Here is a 20,138-nt window from a genome sequence, read left to right on the forward strand (position 1 = left end):
TTATATATTTTTTATTTTTATAAAGACTTACTCCATCATTGAAGGTTCTTTGCTTCTTAAAATGTGGTCGGTCAGAATCCAGGGCATAGACATTTCGATAGGAAACTGTAAGAAAATTGTCAAGAAATGAGAAAAATTAAGTCAAAATCAAAAAGAGTTTTACAATAAAAATAGAGACAAATTTCATATATATATATATATTTTTTTAAATTTAATTTCAGTTTTAGGGTCTAAAATAAATACAGATCCTATTATGCAAAGCAGTTGAAGAAGTTTAATTACAATTCTACGACATTCAATTTGTTTTATGATTTGTGTATGCAGTAACGTGCAATATGCCATTTAAATGCAATTAATAAATTAGAAAATTATGTTATGAAGCGATGAAAAACATTTTATATGAGTAGCGCAGGATTCGCTAGATTTATGAGGTTTTTATGAAAATGAATGACAATTTGGGAACATATAGCTCTTTAATGTTAATTTATGAAATTATGATGTTTTTAATTCATTGAAACGTGTGAATCAACTTAAATTTTATAATATTCTTAAATTATAATGAAAACAATATAATTTTGAGAATTCAGTACTTTAACATTCATTACTAACTTATAATACATTATTTTTGATGAAAATCTTCAAAAATTTGCATATACATATAGAAATATTGTGAAAGTCGAAAAACCTTCATTTACATTTTTACTTTAAACTGTTAAATTTTGAAACAAAAAATGAATTTAAAATGAAGAATATTCATTTTCTACCATACAGAACGAATTTTCAACAAAATAAATGAATTTTTAAACAGATACTTGAATTTACAACTAAAAACGATCAATCAAAAATAGTATAGTTAAATATTCAGTAAGGAAATTAATTTAAAAACGAAACAAGCCAATTTTCAAAAAAATGGTTCAAGTTTTAACTAGAATAGTTAAGTTTACTGTAAAGAAATTAATTTCCAGCCAAAGAAAAAACTATTTTTTTAAAAAATAGCTTATTTTTCAAAGGTAATATTTTTTATTAAAAAAAAATTAATTTTCAACCAAAGAAAAAAGAATTATTAGAAAAATAGTTCAGATTTTAATCAGAGATGAATTTTCAACCAAAAGGATAAATGTTAAATAAAAAAAAAAATTTTCACAGGAGTTTAAATTTAAACCAAGCAATTAAATTTTCATTCCAAAAAGGATGAATGCTGACGGATATTTCAGTTGAGAAAGATGTTAATTTTTAATATAAAATTGTTGAATTTACCACAAAACGACAAATTTTCAACCAGATACTTGAATTTTCAATTAAAATCGAACAATTTTCAACCAAAAATAGAATAATTAAATTTTCAGTTTGCAAATTGATCTTAAACAAAAACAAGCAAATTTTCAATAAAATGGTTCAAGTTTCAACCGGAACAGTTAAGTTTACAGTAAAAAAAAAATTTCCAGACAAAGTAAAAACGAATTTTTAACAAAATATCTTATTTTTCAAAGGTCATTTTTTATTTTAAAAAACTAATTTTTAACTAAAGAAAAGTAAATTTTTAGAAAAATAGTTCAATTTTCAAGCAGAGAGGAATTTTCAATTTAAAGGATGAATGTTCAATCAAACAAATTAATTTTTCACAAGAGTTTAAATTTAAACCACGTAATTAAATTTTCATTCCAAAAAAAGATTTACGTTCCACGAAAAATGTTGTAGTTGATATTTCAACTGAGAAAAATGTTAATTTCTAATAGAAAACAGTTGAATTCAATACAAAAAGATAAATTTTCAACCAAGAGTTTTAAGTTTCTAGAAAAAAGAACGAATTTCGAGCAAAATACATAAATTTTCAACCAGATATTTGAAGTTTCAACTAAACCCAATTAATTTTCAATCAAAAATATAATTTAGTTAAATGTTCAGTTCAAAAATTAATCATAAACCAAAAAAAGCAAATGGAATATTCAACGGGATTAGTTCGATTTTCAGTTTCAAAAATTAATTTTCAATAAAAAAAAAAGAATTATTAGAAAAATAGTTCCAATTTTAACCAAAGATGAATTTTCAACTAAAAGAATGAATGTTCAATGAACAAAATTAGTTTTTCACAAAAGAGTTCAAATTTTAACCAAGTAATTAATTTTCTACACAAAAAACAACGAATTTTGAACAAAATACATGAATTTTCAACTTAAAATTTGAATTTTTAATTAGAACCGAGCAGTTTTCCACCAAAAATAGAATAATTAAATTTTCAGTTAAAAAATTAATGTCAAAAAAAGAAAACAAGTTATCAAAAAAGATTTTTGAAATCAGAAACCTTTTCGAAAGCCACTTTTACAAAGGAAGAGTCATTGTTGTACAATTTTATATTTCAATTTTAAAAAATTGAGCATGCTCTCGAAAAAATTCCCTCACATTGCCGGGGGTTTTTTTAAAAATTCAATAAAACATCCTTGTTTTTCCTGAAAATAAATTCTAAAATCGAATGGAAAAGATCGAGGAGGTAAAATGGATTGATTGTTTCAGATTCAGAGAAGTTTAAAATAAGTCAAGATGATTTATTAGGATGATTGTTAGAGGATGATGTACCTGGATGCGTTTTTCCATGGTGATCAAATCGCTGCATTCTTCATTATGTTGATGCCGCACTGTACATTTCTATTCACGAAAAGTTTCAGTAGATTCAGCAAAACGTGGAAGATACGGCAATAGAAAAGTATGTTGCAGCGAGTCCAAATGGTAAAATGCATGGGGGAAAGACGGCGGATAAATTTTAAGATTGGAAGCAATTCTTGTGAAAAGAAGAGAAAGAAAAAGAACAATTCGAAGCCACATTAGTAACGCAACAAAGCAATTTATAAAGAAAATTTTTAACCGATTCACTTATATTTACTGTTTTTAATCTATACTTTGTTACGTCACGAATCCACTTCCGGCTTTTTCAAGAAAGCAATTATTCTCCAAGAAAAATCATTCAAAAATAACTAGAATTTTTTATTCACCTGAATTTTTCGGCCCATCGTCATCTCCAGATAAAATTCTCGGTACCACAATTGTGAGAGATCGCAGCAATTTTGCAAAGACTCTGATGAAAGAATTTTTTAAGTTTTTTTTTGCTGGAGTGCACTTTTAAACAAAAGTCACGATCAACATTATCAATTATAGTTCGAATAAGATTTGCAATTTCTGAACAGTTTCGGTTTATATTAGTGTTTACGGAAAGTCGGTTATTTTGAATAAAAATCGTTCAGATTTAAGTAACTGAATCTAATATAAGTTAACATTTAAACTAATCTTTAATGCTCAACATTCAAATTTAACTACAAGGCTATTCGAATTAACAAAAAAACAACGACAAAATTTGGAGAATCCACTCTTCAATGACTTTATTTAAATTAGAAAAAATAAAATAAGATGAAAGAAAAATAATGTAAGTTCCAAAGTGCCCTTTTTTATTTTTTTTCTCTCGTCTTTTTATATTCTTTTAAATAACAAACATGATCGTTTGATGCTTGTCTTTTTTTTTAATTTCCAAGAATTTCATAGTTCAAAATCATAAGATTTTAAAGAAGATTTACAATGCTGAACAATTTTCTATTGATTATGTAAGTGTCCTTCACCTAAGATTGGTATTTATAAGCTTGAATAATTTCGGATTGTTAGTATTTTTTGTTGGGAAGCTGCAATTTTTATTGAAAAAGGATTATATTTGAAAGAAGATTGATATTTTTTTGAAGAATTTTCGGTTAAGTTAATGTTTTTTGTATCGCAGTATTTTATTTTGAAACAAAAATCATTTTAATTTAAAGAAAATTTAAAATCTTTTAACAGTTTTGGACCATATTAGTATCTCTGTTAGTATTTTCGACGGAAATTGGTATTTTTCTTAAAGAAAAAAAAAAACTATTAGATTTCAAAGTATATAAAAAGTTTTTCAACAACTTTATGTTATGTTGATATTTTTCAGATAAAATTGGCAGTTTTAAACAAAAATCATTACATTTAAATACAACGATTGTTGTTTGAAACAATAACATTGATCAATTTGAACAATTTCGAATTGTGCTCGTAAAATTGATCATTTATTGTAACATTGGCACTTTAAAGCAAAAATCAATATAAATTGAATAAGATTTAGAATAGTTTCACAGTTTTTGATTATATCAGAGTTTTTCGTCGATAATTGATACTTTTAATTTTAAAAAAAGATATATATATATTTCAAAAATTTCAAAGCAGGTTGACAACTTGTTAACAATTTTATGTTTTGTGGGCGATTTACACAGAAAGAACATTTTAAATTTCTATACAATTGTAGATAAAGCTAGCGGTTTCCACTAGAAATATCAATATAGATGATTCATAGTTATTAACTTCACAATTTTTGGTGTTATTGGTGTTTTATACCTAAAACCCGTACTATTGTTATCAAGAAATAATTATATTTCAATGAATATTCACAATATCATAATAAAAATATGATATGTTAGCGTTTTCACAGAAAATCTCATTTAAACAAACATCATTTCACTTTAAATATTCAACTTACAATTTTGGACAACTTTAGGTTACATTAGTGCTTTTCGTCGGAAATGGATATTTTTGAACTTTGACATCTTTTGAAACATTTTAAAAATTAACATTTTTTTAAAATGTCTTGAAGTCCTATAAATTTCTCCGAGAACCCATAAAACCACTTCCAATAATTTGAAACACTTCGAAAAACTTGAAATTTTTTTAGTACGCGTCATAATCAATAAAAAGTGGTTCATAATTAGTGAAATCTCACAACATTTTCTGAAATCCCTTGAAATCATTTGAAATGAGTGATAATTTGTTAAACTGCTCAAATTACTTGAAATCCTCGGGTCTCATTGGAATCTTTTACTATTCCTTTAAATCCTCTTAAATTCCTTCAAATTTTCAGAAATCATTTGAAATCATGTAAAATCCCGTCAAATCTTGAGTAACAGCTTAAAATCGCTTGAAATATTTCAAAATACGTTGGATAATCCTTAAAAATGTATTAAATACTTTGGGGTTTCTAGAAATATCTTTTAAAATCTAGCAAAATTAATTAAAATATTCTCAATTCGGTTAAAATTCATAAATATTCCGTAAGAGTCTTTATAATCTTTGTAGTCTCGGCAATAAATAATTATTTTTTTATTTAATGAAATTAAGTTTTATCCTTCTATCAAAGTTGATAATTCAAGATCTAAATTTCCACGAAAAATGAAATATTTCGCTGACATAACGATCACAAATGAAATTAACACTTGTAAACAAATTGAAAGTTAGCAGTGAATTTCATTTTGAAATTTCAAATGTCTTAAATGGAGCAATTTCAAGTCATTCAGAAACCAAGAAACTATGCGACAATGATGAGTGGCCAGTTTTTTGAGACATTTCGTTACACCATTTTTCTTATACAGATAATCTAAAAAAAGATTTATTTTTAAATCTAGTTTTAGGAAACAAGAATAATAAAATGAAAACTTACCGCTAAAATTGAGTAAGTAGCTCCAGTAAAAGCTCGTTTTATGAAACTGGTCAATCTGCACAAGATATTGCCCATCAATATCTTTTCTTAATGTACGTTTCCCTCCGCTTTTATCGGCAATCAACGATTCGAGCATTGTCCTTACCATGTAAAGTTGAGTCGAGGACGGACCTAAAAAATTGAAATACAATCAGTGACGACAAAATTGCTAAATATCGGAATCACGGCACAAAAGGTGCTAAAAAAATGGGAAATGATAAAAATTAATTTTTATTATGTTTTTATATGTAAAAAGTGAGAAACAAATAAGAAATGGTATACGTATAATGTTGAATCATGTTTTAATAATTTCTGCCATTAAAGAGTTCAATTTCTTGGATTGTATATACATAATCAGGGTGTCTACTTAATTCCTGGAAAAAAAACCCTGACTATTCCCAGTTTTTTTCCAGATATCTCAAGATTTTCCAGATATAATGTTTCATGAATTTGAATGATAATTAACACAACATTTTATTTTATTTTCATATACTTAACATGCATATTTATCCTACTAATATTTTGTATGAATGATATTTCCCAGGTGAATATAAAACCTATAAAAACTAGGGAAATAAGGAGATTTTTCTCGAAAATAGGGAAATATATTCTTTCAAGTAAAATTCATGAGAATACTATAATAAAACTCACTTGAAAACGCTTCAAATTCCTAAAATTTTAATTAAAAATATTACATTTTCAACAAGATGGATGAATAATCAACCAAATAATTAAATTTTTAACTAAAAAATAGGCATTTAACTTTCAACCTAAGAAAAGTGATGCATTTTTAACTAAAATTATGAATTTTGAACTGGAACAGTAGAATTTTCAACTAAAAATACTTATTTTAACAAATTATAAAATTTAATTTTTATAAAAAAGATAATTCTCAAACAAATATTTAAATTTTTAAAAAGACGTGAATTTTCAATTAAAATAATGAATTTTCATTAAAAAAAAAAGAATTTTTAACAAAAGAGTTTAAATTTCAACCAAGCAGTTATATCTTCAGCTAAAAAGATGAATTTTGTTCTAAAATGAGGAATCTTTAACTGCAATAGTTAAAGTTTCTACCAAAATGGAAGGATTTTCAACAAAATACATGAATTTTCAACTGAAAAAGATTAATCTTTTTTACCAACAAATTAATTAGCGACTAAAGAAATGAATTCTCAACTAAAATGATGGAATATTCAACGGGATTAGTTCAATTTTCAGTTTCAAAAACTAATTTTCAGCAAAATAGTTGAAATTTTTTTTTTACTAAAATTATGAATATCTAACTAAAACAGGTGAATTTTCTACAAAAAAGAAACGAATTTTCAACAAGGCGCATGAATTTTCTACTAAAAAGATTAATTTGAACTGAAATGATGGAATATTCAACTGGATTAGTTCAATTTTAGTTGAAAACATTATTTTTCAACCAAAGAAAAACTAATTTTCAGCAAAATAGTTGAATTTTCCACCAGACATTAAACTTCAATTAAAATGATGAACCTTCACCCAAAAAATTTATTTTTACCAAAAGAGTTTAACTTTCATCCAAGCCGTTAAATTTTCAACTAAAAAGATTTAGTATTTACTAAAATTATAAATGTCCAAATGAAAAAGATAGATAGGTTAAATTTTAGTTGAAAAAATTAGTTTTAAAGAAAAAATTCATTTTCTCGGTTTAAAATTAAGTTTTATAAAGTGAAAATTTAACTTTTCCACTTTTGGTTAGAAATTTTTCTTTGTTAATTTGTTAATGAGTGTTTTTTAGTAGGAAACTATTCCTAGTGGTTTGAAATGTACTATTTTTGTTGTTAAAAAAGCAAGCATTTGGTAAAAAATTAACTTTTTGTTGAAAATTCATATTTTTGGGTTGAAAATTAAACTGTTTTACACGAAATTAGTCTATTATATTAAAACTTCAACCATTTGGATGCACTTGGTTGAAAATTCGGTTGCATTTGGTTAAAAATTTGACTATTTTTTTCAAAATACGTTTTCTTTTTAGATTAAATTAAAATTTTGTAGGTCTCGCCTAGGTTGAAATAGGCAAAGAATTTAATTCATTTGTTGATAATTCATCTCTTTTGTTGACAATTTAACTACTTTTTTTAAACTTCTTTTATTTTTTAGTGAAATATCGACTATTACATTTTTTGTTGAGGTAAAATTGTCCATTACAGTGCGATACTATCATATTAAATCTTTATTTTCTTAGAACAGAATAATTGTTTGGATTACAATTTTTTAATTCATATTCAAATATTGTTTAAATCTGAAATTCAACATCATGTATACTTTAAAAATGGTTTATATTTTTAAACATGTACATGTACAATAGAGAATTCATAAATTTTTGAATTCAAAACGTCTAGAAATTGTCTGATATTAAAAAATCATAATTACTTATTTACTAAGAACCAAAAACAGTATCTATTTAGATTTTTTAAACTTTACGATGTAAAACTAAAAAACTTGACTCTAAAAATTTTCATATTAAACTCCAAGTTAATATAGCTTGAAATTAATTAAATATAACATTGAATATCTATTTAAAGAGATAAAATTTAACATATACGAAAAACTAAGCTTGAATTTGCCAAACAGTTAAAAGCTGGTTTTGGGTAGTTTTTGAAAATTGTTTAAATTCTACCATTGTCCAGTTGTGAATCTTGCAATTCTGATTTGAATTGTGGCCTAATCAGAAAATTTCATAAGTTCATTTCTAAATATATTTAATACCTACTACACATTTCGATTAGACTTCTTAATCTGGTAGAAAAATATATTTTTTGTACACTTGAAAATTAAAAAAAAAATGCCTATAAATCATTTGTATGAAAATTTAAACTAAAAAATCTTCAATGTGGCCATACAGATCATCGTAATTAATTATACTTAAATTAAAAAATATATAATTTGTACAAATTTCACGACAAAATATTTTAGCTTTAAATTTTTATTTAAATCCTGAATAGTTTATTTTGAAATTGGTAAAATTAAAAAATGTAAATGAACTATAATAGATAATTTTGTGAGTTAAAAAAACTTTCACTCAGCGCAAAAATATATTAAAGTTTTGAATAGAATAATTTTCCGGATGTCAAACGAATGATTTTTTGTTTAAATCTTGTATATTTAATAAAAAGAAAAAAAAGAGAGAATTTGGAAAAGGGCAAACCCAGGTAAAATGCAGGAGAATGGGGAAAAAGTAGGATCCCTGTTAATATAATTGATCAGATTAATTATCTGACATTAACTGTATTTTTTTTAAACTTACCGACATTTCTTCTCGGAACTTTGATCCCAAATCCGTTATCTGGATCCTTTTTGCCTTTTAAAGCCGGATCGCTGAGAGGCTCGACTCCAAAATGCCAATCAGCACAAGTTTCCCTCACAGAGACAATAATACTGGATAAATAATAATTGGTTATTAAATACTAATCATATAAATAATAAATTCCGTTACAAATAAACTTCAGAGCACTAGGGTATTTGAAATTATGAATCAAATTCAAATTTGAAGCCAAAAAACCGAGTTTTCTACCAAGCAGTTTAATTTTCAATTCAAAAATATAAATTTTTTGACGAAAAAGTTGCATTTTCAACCAAAATTTTATATTTTTCTTTAACCCAAAAATGTGAATTTTCCACAAAAATAGTTGAATTTCCAACTCGTAAAGACAATATTTTAAGAAAACAGTTGGATTTTTAATATAAAAATGTCAATTTTCAAGTAAACAGTTGCATTGTTTAACATACAAAAATTAATTTTCTATCAAAAGGGACATTAAAGTTAATTTTTTACTAAATAATTGAACTAATTATCAAATGACATGATTTTTATCTTATTTTTTAACAAGTAGTTCAACTTTTAACCTAGTAGCTGCATGTTCAACCAAAAAATATTAATTTTCAACAAAAAATATAATAGTTGATATTTCAATCCAAAAAGATATTAAATTTAAAAAAATGAATTAATTTAAAAAGTCAACAAAATAATTCAATCTTTAACCAAAACAATAAATTATTAACCAAGAAGATTAATTTTTTGCAAAAAAAAAATTAACAAGTTTCCAATAAAATGATTACATTTTCAACCTTTGAACATTTTGAACTAAAGGTTTAATTTTCAATTAAACAGTGGATTTTTCATAAATACTTTAACTTTGAACGAAGCAGTTGAAAGAAGCTACAAAATTTATGAGATTTTTTTTTATTTCACAGGATTTTACAAAATTGTAGAAAAAAATGAGTAATTAAAAAGATATTATGGCATGTTCACTATTGAAAAATTGCTTAAAATGTTCTATAAGTGTTCGGGAATCTTTGAGTTTTAAAATGTTTTTAATCCTGAAATTGTCTTAAAATCTTTTGGCTTCATTTTTTACAATTCTGGAATTCTTCTGTAATGTTTTTAAATCTTTGCAAATATTCTCCTAAAATTAATTTAAAAATTTCTAATTTTTTGTCTGGAATCTTCAATAATCTACATTTTTTTCAATAAAATTATTTTTTTATCCTCTCAAAACGTCTAAATACCTCTTAAACTTATTCGAATTTTCCATAAAATTTTATAATTTCGAAAATAGAATATTTTTGTTTTGAAATCGTCTACACTCTTTTTCTAAATCTTTTTTGAATATCCTCTTAAAATTAAATTAATAAAAAAAGATTCACTTTACACGTTTCCCAGAAATCTTTCAAAAAATTGACTATCTTGAAGCCTTTCAAAATATTTAAAAAAATTTATTTTGAAATCTTTAAAAATATACATTTTATTTTAAGCTTACAAAATTTTTTTATTATTTTTCAAATTAAAAAAAAAAACTTTGAAGTATATTTGAGAACGAATCAAATTTTTAGTAAAATTTTGAAAAAATTACAAAAATTGCAATAAAATCTTGCAGATTCTTTTTTGATAATTTTTGAAATCCTGTTTAATATTCTCTTAAAATAAATGTTGTAAAATAAAGAATCGTTAAAAAAATTTCGAGAAATCTAAAGAAAATTTTTTTATTTTCTTGAAATATTTCAAAATTCCTGAAAAGCTTCTAAATATTGTGTTCGAAATTTGAAAAAATCTACTTTTTTTCAAATAAAATTATTTTTGTATCCTTTCAAAGCTTCTAAATAGATTTTAAACTTATTCGAGCTTTTCAATCTTGTAAAATTAAAAAACTTTACTTTAAAATCTAATATATTAATTACCGATACCGACAATATTTTTAATCGTTATCTACAGTCACTACAATTCGTAAACTAGGATATTCTAAATTGTCCACAATTAAATTTTTCTTATCTCTTTGAATGTTTGGAAAAGTTTACAAATTACAATCTGTTAGCGAAATGTTAAGAACAGAATTAATCTCCAATATTAATAAAATAATGAAAATTAAAATTTTCGCATTTTTCAGTACTATTTAGAAACATTCGGAAATAATTTTTATCCTCAAATAGAATTCCTTATTTGGAAATTGCGATTTAAAAAACTCGAGATAATTCAAATTTCAGATAGGAAAGATTTCAAAGGTTTTCAAAATATTTTAAATATCTCAGAGAATTTCAAAGATTCAGTTACAAATAAATATTAGCCTACCTTCTAATCAGGTCCTTTTTATTCTTAATCGCTTTTCTAAGAGGTTCTCTCAACATCAGTTGCACAAAGTCCTGAAGTTCGGCATAAATATTGCGACGAATAGCATCGACAAAAACCGTTTCCATCCTTGCCATTAGAACCTGAAGTCCTTTTATCATTGCAATCACTTCAATCAGGGCATATTTTTCCTCTGCTGTGTAATTATATCTCGTTGCCTAAAATTTTATTTAGAAATTCACAAACAGAGAGGGTAATTGAATAATTTAAGGAATTTCAAAATTCAGAATTTAACTCACTCTTTCGTATTCTTCAGCTTCCTGGGGACATTCTTTATTCATGTGGTGATCCGTTGGATGAAGTAATTTCCAGCTATAAAGTTCGGTGACGACACTTGTCCACTGAGACAATAATTGAAGACCTCTGAGAGCTAATTCTGAAGTTTCCCTATTTTCCGAGTCGCTTCCACATTCTTTGTAGGTTGTTGTCACCTCGTTGCTGTATCTGTTTCAAATTTACTTAATTATTTAACCAAATAGCAATAAATTCCCATTAAAAATATAAACAATAAAAGAATAATTTTTAAACAAATTTTTAAATATTAACAGTTTTTCAAATTTTGAAAAAGAACAATGTTTCGAATTGAATGATAAGAAATTGAACTTGTATTATTTCTATATGACTGCGTCTAGAATTGAATACTTTTAAAACAGAAATGCACAAAATTGCAAAATTTAAGAATAAAATTTTGAAACTTAGACAATTCTATTAGAAAGTAGTTGAAATTGTTTTATTTTTAATTTAAAGCGTTCGAAATTGAAAAATTTTATTTGTCAGAATTTATCTTTTAAAATTCAATCATTTCAGATTAGAATTTTGAATAATGTATCATTTAAAATTCAAATAAATTGAAGAAGCGATTAAAATTTCACAATTTTAAATTGAAAACAATTTTAATATTTCAAAGTTAAAGCTTTTAAGTCTTTGGAATTTTAAATTGTTATTACATTAAAAATGATAATTTAACATTAAAATTAATTAAGTTTTTAAAAATGAATAAATAATGTCAACGCCATTTTCATCGTTCAAAATGGAGAAGTTTTAAATTAAAAGCCATTAAAACTGAACTATTCTAAAAAAAAAGTTAAAAATAAAAAGTAATTTCAAATGGGAAACATTAAAAATGATAACATTTCTACTTCGGAAAGTTGGCACTTAAACAAATTCAAACTTCATTTAAATCTGGAAAAAAATTCAATTGTTTTAAGTAAATTTTTATCGTTTAAAAATTAACAATTTGTAAATGGGTAAATGTGAGTTAAAATTAAAAAAATTAAAACATTAAAAATGATGTTGTTTAAATTAAAAATGGATCAAAATTAAACGATCTGCCATTGATAACTCAGAGTGAACGCTAAATTTTCAATTCTTACCTTGAATTTAAATTGACTTAAAATAGTTGTATACAAAAATATTAATGTCACAATTCTTGGTGACTAAAATTTTTACAGTTATAAATGTAGTTTGAATTCGTTTAATTTTCAACGCTAGGTGTTAGACATTTTTTATTTTTCCTATTTAAAATTACTCTTTATATTGAAAGTTTTTCTAGGATAATTCAATTTTTAAAATTAATGATAGAAAAGTTTTCGTTTTGAACGGTCAATTTATTTTTCGATCTTAATCCAATTTTTCTAATTAATTTTAATGTTAAATTATACATTTTTAATATAATAAAAATGTAAAAAATGGTAAATTTTAATTCCTGTGAATAGAAAATGATTTAAATACCGAGATTTCATATTAATTTATTCAATTTTGAACGCATCTGATTAGAAATTATAAAAATTGTATTCCTTTGAATTTTAAATGGTCCAATTTTCGAAATTCTAATTTAAAAACATTCGATTTTTAACGTTTTAAAACAATAATATTTTCGCAATTATAATCAGAAATCGTTAAATCTTGATATTCTTCAGTTTAATATAAAACTACCTAATTTGAACGCTCTGAATGATACAATTTCAACCACTTTCTGCTAAAAATCTTCAATTTTCAAATTTTAGTCTGAAATTTTTTTAATTCGAGAACAAGTGATACAAGTTTGATTTCTTTCATTCCCTTCGAAATATTTTCCATTTTCGCAAAAGTTTACAAGATTGAAAATGGTTTCATTTGAAAATCTTTCAATTCAAAATATTTCTATATATTTTTTTTCAATTTCAAAGGCTTTCAATTTAAAATTATGAATTATTGTTTGAAAATTGTCCGATTTTTAGTTGAAAATTAAAAAAGATGAATAATCTAAAATTGAAAAATATTTTATTGCAATTTTCAAGAATGAATAGTAATTTAAATTCAAAATAGGTCAAAACTAAAGAATCTGGCCTTGCTATCTCAGTAATTAAATAATTTTTTTATTTTGAATAATCACAATTTAGGAGTACTGAAGCTTCATGTTGAACGTTAAATGTTCACTTTTATAAGTTTTAATTTTGCAATTAAAACTGAAATTGTTACATTTTGAACAGTATTATTAACAATTTGAAAACTTTCAATTTTTAAACGACTTAAATCTAGTTGAATTAATTTAAATTATAAAGGGTTCAAACATAAAAAATTTTAATATCATAATTCTTGTCGATTAAAAATAATTTCAGAAAAAAGCATTCTGAAAAATTGTAATGATAAATTATAATTTTGGTAAAACAATAATATGAAATTCTATAATTTAAGAAGCTTTGTCTTGGAAACATTCAACTTGTTTGTCAACTTTAAATTGTCAAATTTTAATCACTTAATTGATAATGACTTAAATGTTAAATTATTCATTTTTGAACGTTTTCAATTAGAAATAAACACACTTTTAAATTCTTTATACCAGAATTTTAATCAGAAATCGTTCAGCTTTGAGATTCTCCCATTTAAAATAAATTGGTCTAATTTGAACGCTTTGAATTAGAAATTATACAATTTCAACTTCTTCATGACGAAAATATTCAATTTTTACCATTTTAGTCTGAAATTTTTCAATTTAAAATTATTCAATTTTAAACGCTTCCATTCAATATGTCATCCTTTTTCAAAAATTGTAGTGAATTTAAAAATGTTTCAGTTGACATGCTTTCAATTCAAATTTTCAAAAGCTTTCAATGAGACATAATTAATTATTTTTCCAAACATTTGTTTGAACATTATATTTCAAAATATATTGAATAATGTATTTTTAAACTGTTTATATTTTTAATGATAGAAAATAAAAATCCAGAGATGTGAACATGCGTAGAAATAATTTTAATAAATTTAAAATAAGAAAAAAATAGAATTAGAAAATTCTCATGAATAAAAAAACTCACCTCGCCAATTCGCTGATATATTTAACATGATCCTCTCTGATCTGTGGAAGATGAACCATCAAATCTGCCTGAGGACTCATACTATTCGAAGAAGCAGATAAGGGCCATTTGGAAGCATCAAAATGTTTCGATCGCTTGATATAATTAAAAGGAGCGATCTGCATGTCGCCAAACAAGGGCACGACTTCTAAATTCTTAAAGATTCTGTCGATTCTTTCCAGTTTCACTTTCTTTTTCTGATCTAATTTGTTAATATTGCACAACTCGCTATCCATCAGAAAAAGCCCGAAGCCCATGACTTTGACCAACATGTGTTTCTCGTTTGGTGTCAAATACATTTTTGTCTCAAACATGTGAACACAAATGTTCACCACATCAGCGAGAAGGTCCTCGTATCCGGGAATTTTTTCCAAATTCTCTTTCACGGTGTCGCGAATTTTATTTTGGGTCGCGAGGAACATCGAAAGGTTCTGGGATTCCTGGAGAGTTTGCGAATCTGACATCACTTTTAGAAATTGAGCGGCTCTGAAAAAATTATTTTTAAACTAGCAATATTATACGCGCGTTTAATAATAGTTTCTACTTAAATTCTGGAAAAAATCACCAGCAATTCCAGGGTTTTTCCAGATATAATTTTTCATTACTTTCATAGTACGGGGACATACAAATACTTTGCATTTTTTAAAACAATAGACTCGGAATATGTATACAGTTTCGCGAGTTTATTATTAATATTTTTTTTGTTAGTTTCTAGGGATTCAATTGATGCGTTTAATTAAGAAAGCTTGGACAAATTATATTACAAGATATTCTGAAATATCTCATCACGCTCAAAAAATAATTGAATAAATATTTAAATAATACTAAAAACATAATAAATAATTTCTCGAATTTGTTTAAAAAATCCATGAATTGGAATAATAATGCAAATGAATGTTTATTTTACCTTTTTATACCTAAAATTAAATGCATATTTAGGTGAACTTAATATGGGCACTATGTTACATTTAATTTAAACAGATTGAAATTCCGAAATTTTCAAGTAGAATTTTCATTGTACAAATTTTCAGCAATTAAATAAAAAAATTCCACTTTTACACAGTTAAATTTTCTACAGATAAATTTTCAACTAAAAAGAGGAATTTTTAATCTAGAAGATAAATTTTTTACTAAATAAAAACATATTTTCAGCAAAATATATGAATTTTCAACCAAAAAGATGAATTTTTAATAAGAATATTAATTCTCTACCAAAAAGACTATTTTTCAACAAAATAAATGACCAAAAACCAAACATGTATTAGTTAAATTTGCAGTTCGCAAAATTAATTTTTAACCAAACTGATGAATTTTCAACTAAAAGAATGAACCTTCAACGGGAATAGTTCAATTAAAAAAAAAAAATTATGTAAAATTATGAACCTTTTAATTGGAATAGTTCGATTTTTAGCATAAAAAAATGAATTTTCTACCACCAAGAAGATTAATTTCTAACAAAAAGACGAATGTTCAACAAAATACATGAATTTCCAAATAAGAAAAGATAAATTTATTGTCAACCAAAAGTTGAGTATTTAAATTTGCAGTTAAAAAACTATTGTTCAAACAAAGAGATGGATTTTTAAATAAATTGACGGAATATTAAATGTGAATACTTATATTTTGAGTTAAAAAAAAAACGAATTTTCAACAAAAACTAATTTATAAAAAGTAGTTAAATTTTCAAACAAAATGATGAATTTACAATTACAATGTTGAATTTTCAACTAGAATAAATGAATTTTAAACCAAAAGGATGAATTAAAAAATATATGTGCATTTTTTCTTTTAAAGGCTATAAGTTTGATATTGTACAATTTTTCAGCAATTCAAATAAAAAAGTTTTTTAATTGTAAATGCGCTTAATTTGAAAATGATCCAGTTTTGAGATGTAAAATTGATTAATATTCAATTATAAATGCATAAGTATAATTGTATAATTTTCAATTAAATACATGAATTTTCTATTAAATAGTTAAGTTTTCAACTAAAAAAGATACATTTTAAACCAAAAATGGAATAATTAAATTCTCAACCAAAGAAATAAATTTTCAACTGAAGCAAAATAATTACAAATTCAACCAAACGGATGAATATTTATCTAAAAACTTATTACATTATGCAATTTTTCAGCAATTAAAATAAAAAGATTATCAATTTTAAATGCACTAAATTCAAAAATGATCTACTTTTAAGTGGTAAATCTGATGAAGTTTTAGCCTAACATGCTTAGAATCGAAATAATTTAAATTGATAAGCTTAAGAACAAAAATGTCTTCATTTTAAAGCTTCCAACTATTTAAAAATATATAATTTTTAGTATTTTAAGTGCCTTCTGACCAAATATGGCGGATTTTAATTTTCTTTTCTGCATACTCTTCCAAAATTTAATTTAGTTTGTAAATTTTAATAAAATTGGTAGTACATTAAGTTTGAAATAATTTTTAATAACATTGAAAATCAGAAAACTGTATAGGCCTCAACAATAATAATAAATTTAAGAACTGTATGGGATTCCGAATATTTAAGGAATTCAAGGATTTCAGGTAATTTCACAGATATCTGAGAATTTGGGTAATTTTTTATTTATTCCAAGTATTTTAAGTCATAAAAATATAAGGATTTAAAATTGATCCCAGGAAATTTCTCTTATTATCAATTGAACATTTGTGGATTATTATTATTAGTAATTGAGAAGATACTTTTGTAAAATAGATTAAAAATGTTTAATCTCACCTTCTGTAAGTCGAATAATCATTTTTGACGCTGGACTTCATGTTCTTGAGCTCGTCAAGAACAGCAAACATATTAATAAATTTGCCCAAGGTTAACAGATAAGCTTCTGATACAAAATCTTTCCTCTTTTCATGGTGGCATAATCTCTTCACTTCTGCTGAGAATCTTTCGATTGCCTTCCTCTAGAAATTAGTAATAATAATTACATTTTTAGTAGGCAATATAAGCCTTAACTTGGCGTTAAATTTTTAAATAATATTTTTAATACGTCATTTTGAATTCCCAAAAGCTTTAGATAGTTTTTTAGCCTTTTCTTTAAGTGTTTTCAAACATAAAAATTATATTTAAATTTATGTAATTTAATCAAGCATTTTACATCCATAATCTGTACTATTTTTATTTTACACTATTATTTGTTATAATTCAACGAATTCGCATAGAATTTCTTCTTTTAAAATAAAAATTATTCTTCAAAAAGTTCATCGCTCAAATGAAATATTTAAACAATAAGAATAGCTGCTGAACAATAATTCTGGTTCTAAACTTGAAATTTATTTAAAATTTGATAGTTTTTGACCTAATTCAGATATACGAATTTTCTTTACGGATTTTAATAAAATTTACTGATAGAATCTCTCCCTTAATTGGCAGATTTTTTTTTATTGGGGAAAATAAAAAAAGTGAGGTTTCCAAAAAAATCTTCTGTATTTATTTCTTCGAATTTTGAAAATCTGAAAATAAGATTTTCTGAAGAGTCCATCTGTTTTATTTTTTGTAATATTATTTGTAAGTTTCTGCTCAAGGAAAGCATCATATAAACATAATTTTCAAATTTTTCTCGTAGAAGATCACAAAAATGATTTAGCCCACCTAAAACTTACAAGATATCTTCCTTATAGATTCTATAAGACGGCCAAATAAAACAGAAAATTGGGATAAAATAAATGTGCAGGTTTTTTATGAAAATCGGTTGTTTACATTTTTAAACAACTTAAAAGCAACTTAGATTCCGCGACTTGAAATGTATTCGATCCATATAAAAATCTCAATTACGGGATTTGTGTATTATCTTTTGTTGTATAAGAAAATGTAGGAAATTTTTGTTTCACTTTGCGTATTTGTCCATTTATTAAAAAAAAAAAATCAATTGTCCTGTTCGGGTGTTACTTAAGTAAACATAGATACAACGATCAAAAATCTTCTTATCTTTAGAAAACGTTTTTTAAATAGGTACTTATTTATTTAATTTTTCGATTTGGCTATTTATTGAAAGTTACCGTTACTAAAATAATGTTCAATTTTGTCAAGTATTAAAAATTAACTTCAATCTTTATTAAAAATATTATTCCTTAATCTATAAAGAATCAAAATTCTTATATATTTATCACATGCTTTAAAGTCTTTCCCCTTTTTCTTACTTTTCCAATTGAATGTGATATAAATTAATAGAAGCCAATAAGAAAACCCAACTATTCATAGTTAAAAGTTCATTCTTCTCATTTAAAAGTCTACTATTCAATTTTTCGTTAAGAATTCATCTTTTTTTATTTAAATATTTTATTATTTCGTTTAAAATTGACTTACTTAGTTGAAAATTCATCAATTTCATTGACATTTTGTTTATCCCTTTATCCCTTGATTAAAAATTAAACTTTTTTTTATCATTTATTTTTGGTTTTCAAATATATCTGTTTTTGTGCAAATTTTCTCTTTTTTTTTGTTAAAAACGAACTTTTTTGTTGAAAATTCAACGGTTTTTTTCAGAAATTCGCACTTTCAGTTCAAAAATTAAAGAATTTTATAGAAAATTTAACTATATGGTTGAAAATGGATATACTATTTTGTTCAAAATTCGTTATTTTTGGAATAAAATCAATTTTTTTGTTAAAAAATGCAACTGTTTGGTTGAATATTTTTATTTTTTATCGGAGGATTGAAGAATTTGTGTGAAAAGTCTGTTGGTTAAATCCAACTGTCTCTTATTATAAATTAATTTGTTTTTAGTTTAAACATAAAATATTAAATTTTATGGTAAAAATAGTGTTTCTAGGTTAAAAATGCAGCTTTTTGTAGGGCTGGGAATTCATCTTTATTAACTTAAAACTCACGTATTTTTTGAAAAAATGGTTTCTTTTAATAGACATTTCATTCTTTTGGTTTAAAATATAACCTTTGGTAGAAAATATATATACCTTGTTACAAATTAACTTTTTGGTTTCAAATTCAACGGTTTTTTTTAGAAATTCATACTTTCAGTTCGAAAATTGAAAAAGTTGGCAGAAAATTTAACTGTTTGGTTAAAAATTAATACAAATAATATTAATATTAAAAAATTGATATAAATTAATTAAGAATAATTAATATTCGTACTTTAAGCTCAAAAATTAAAAAGTTTGGTAGAAAATTTAACTATTTGGTTAAAAATTAATACACTATTTTGTTCGAAATTTATTAGTTTTGGTATAAAACAATTTTTTTTTTAAATGAAAAATGCAACTGTTTGGTTGAAATTTTTTGCTTTTTTTTAATCTTTGGATTGAAGTATTTGGTTAAAAAGTTGTCTCTTCGTTAAATTTAACTGTATCTTTTTTTCAATTGAAATTTTTTCGTTTAAATATCAAATATTACATTTGATGTTAAAAATAGTATTTCTAGGTTGAAAATTCAGCTTTTTGTAGAGAGTTCATTCTTTTTACCTGAAAATTCAACAGTCTTGCAGAAAATTCCTTTTCTTGATATTAAAAATTAATTTTTATGCCTGCAAGTTTAACTATTCCATTTTTGGCTGAGAATTAATCTTTATTAACTGAAAATTCACGTATTTCCTTAAAAAATGGTTTCTTTTAATAAGACTGTAATTCTTTTGGTTTAAAATATAACTATTTGA

General features: G+C 24.2%; 1 protein-coding gene across 2 annotated transcripts in view; it reads right to left on the minus strand.

Annotated features, from left to right (window-relative positions):
• The window catches only part of LOC117172369 (cytoplasmic FMR1-interacting protein), a 39,225-nt gene that overhangs the window by 17,511 nt on the left and 1,576 nt on the right, over window positions 1-20,138 (minus strand). The window contains exons 4-12 of one of the 2 annotated variants that reach the window (XM_033360224.1): window positions 17,252-17,433; window positions 14,477-15,001; window positions 11,420-11,624; window positions 11,124-11,338; window positions 8,805-8,935; window positions 5,489-5,659; window positions 2,988-3,070; window positions 2,575-2,643; window positions 32-105 (exon numbers count right to left, since the gene is read on the minus strand). In XM_033360224.1, coding sequence (XP_033216115.1) covers window positions 32-105; window positions 2,575-2,643; window positions 2,988-3,070; window positions 5,489-5,659; window positions 8,805-8,935; window positions 11,124-11,338; window positions 11,420-11,624; window positions 14,477-15,001; window positions 17,252-17,433 — 1,655 coding nt within the window. The remainder of the gene's footprint in view (window positions 1-31; window positions 106-2,574; window positions 2,644-2,987; window positions 3,071-5,488; window positions 5,660-8,804; window positions 8,936-11,123; window positions 11,339-11,419; window positions 11,625-14,476; window positions 15,002-17,251; window positions 17,434-20,138) is intronic. The other variant, XM_033360225.1, reaches the window with a different exon arrangement.

Source organism: Belonocnema kinseyi, chromosome 5 (genome assembly GCF_010883055.1).
Source record: "Belonocnema kinseyi isolate 2016_QV_RU_SX_M_011 chromosome 5, B_treatae_v1, whole genome shotgun sequence".
Classification (NCBI taxonomy): domain Eukaryota; kingdom Metazoa; phylum Arthropoda; class Insecta; order Hymenoptera; family Cynipidae; genus Belonocnema; species Belonocnema kinseyi.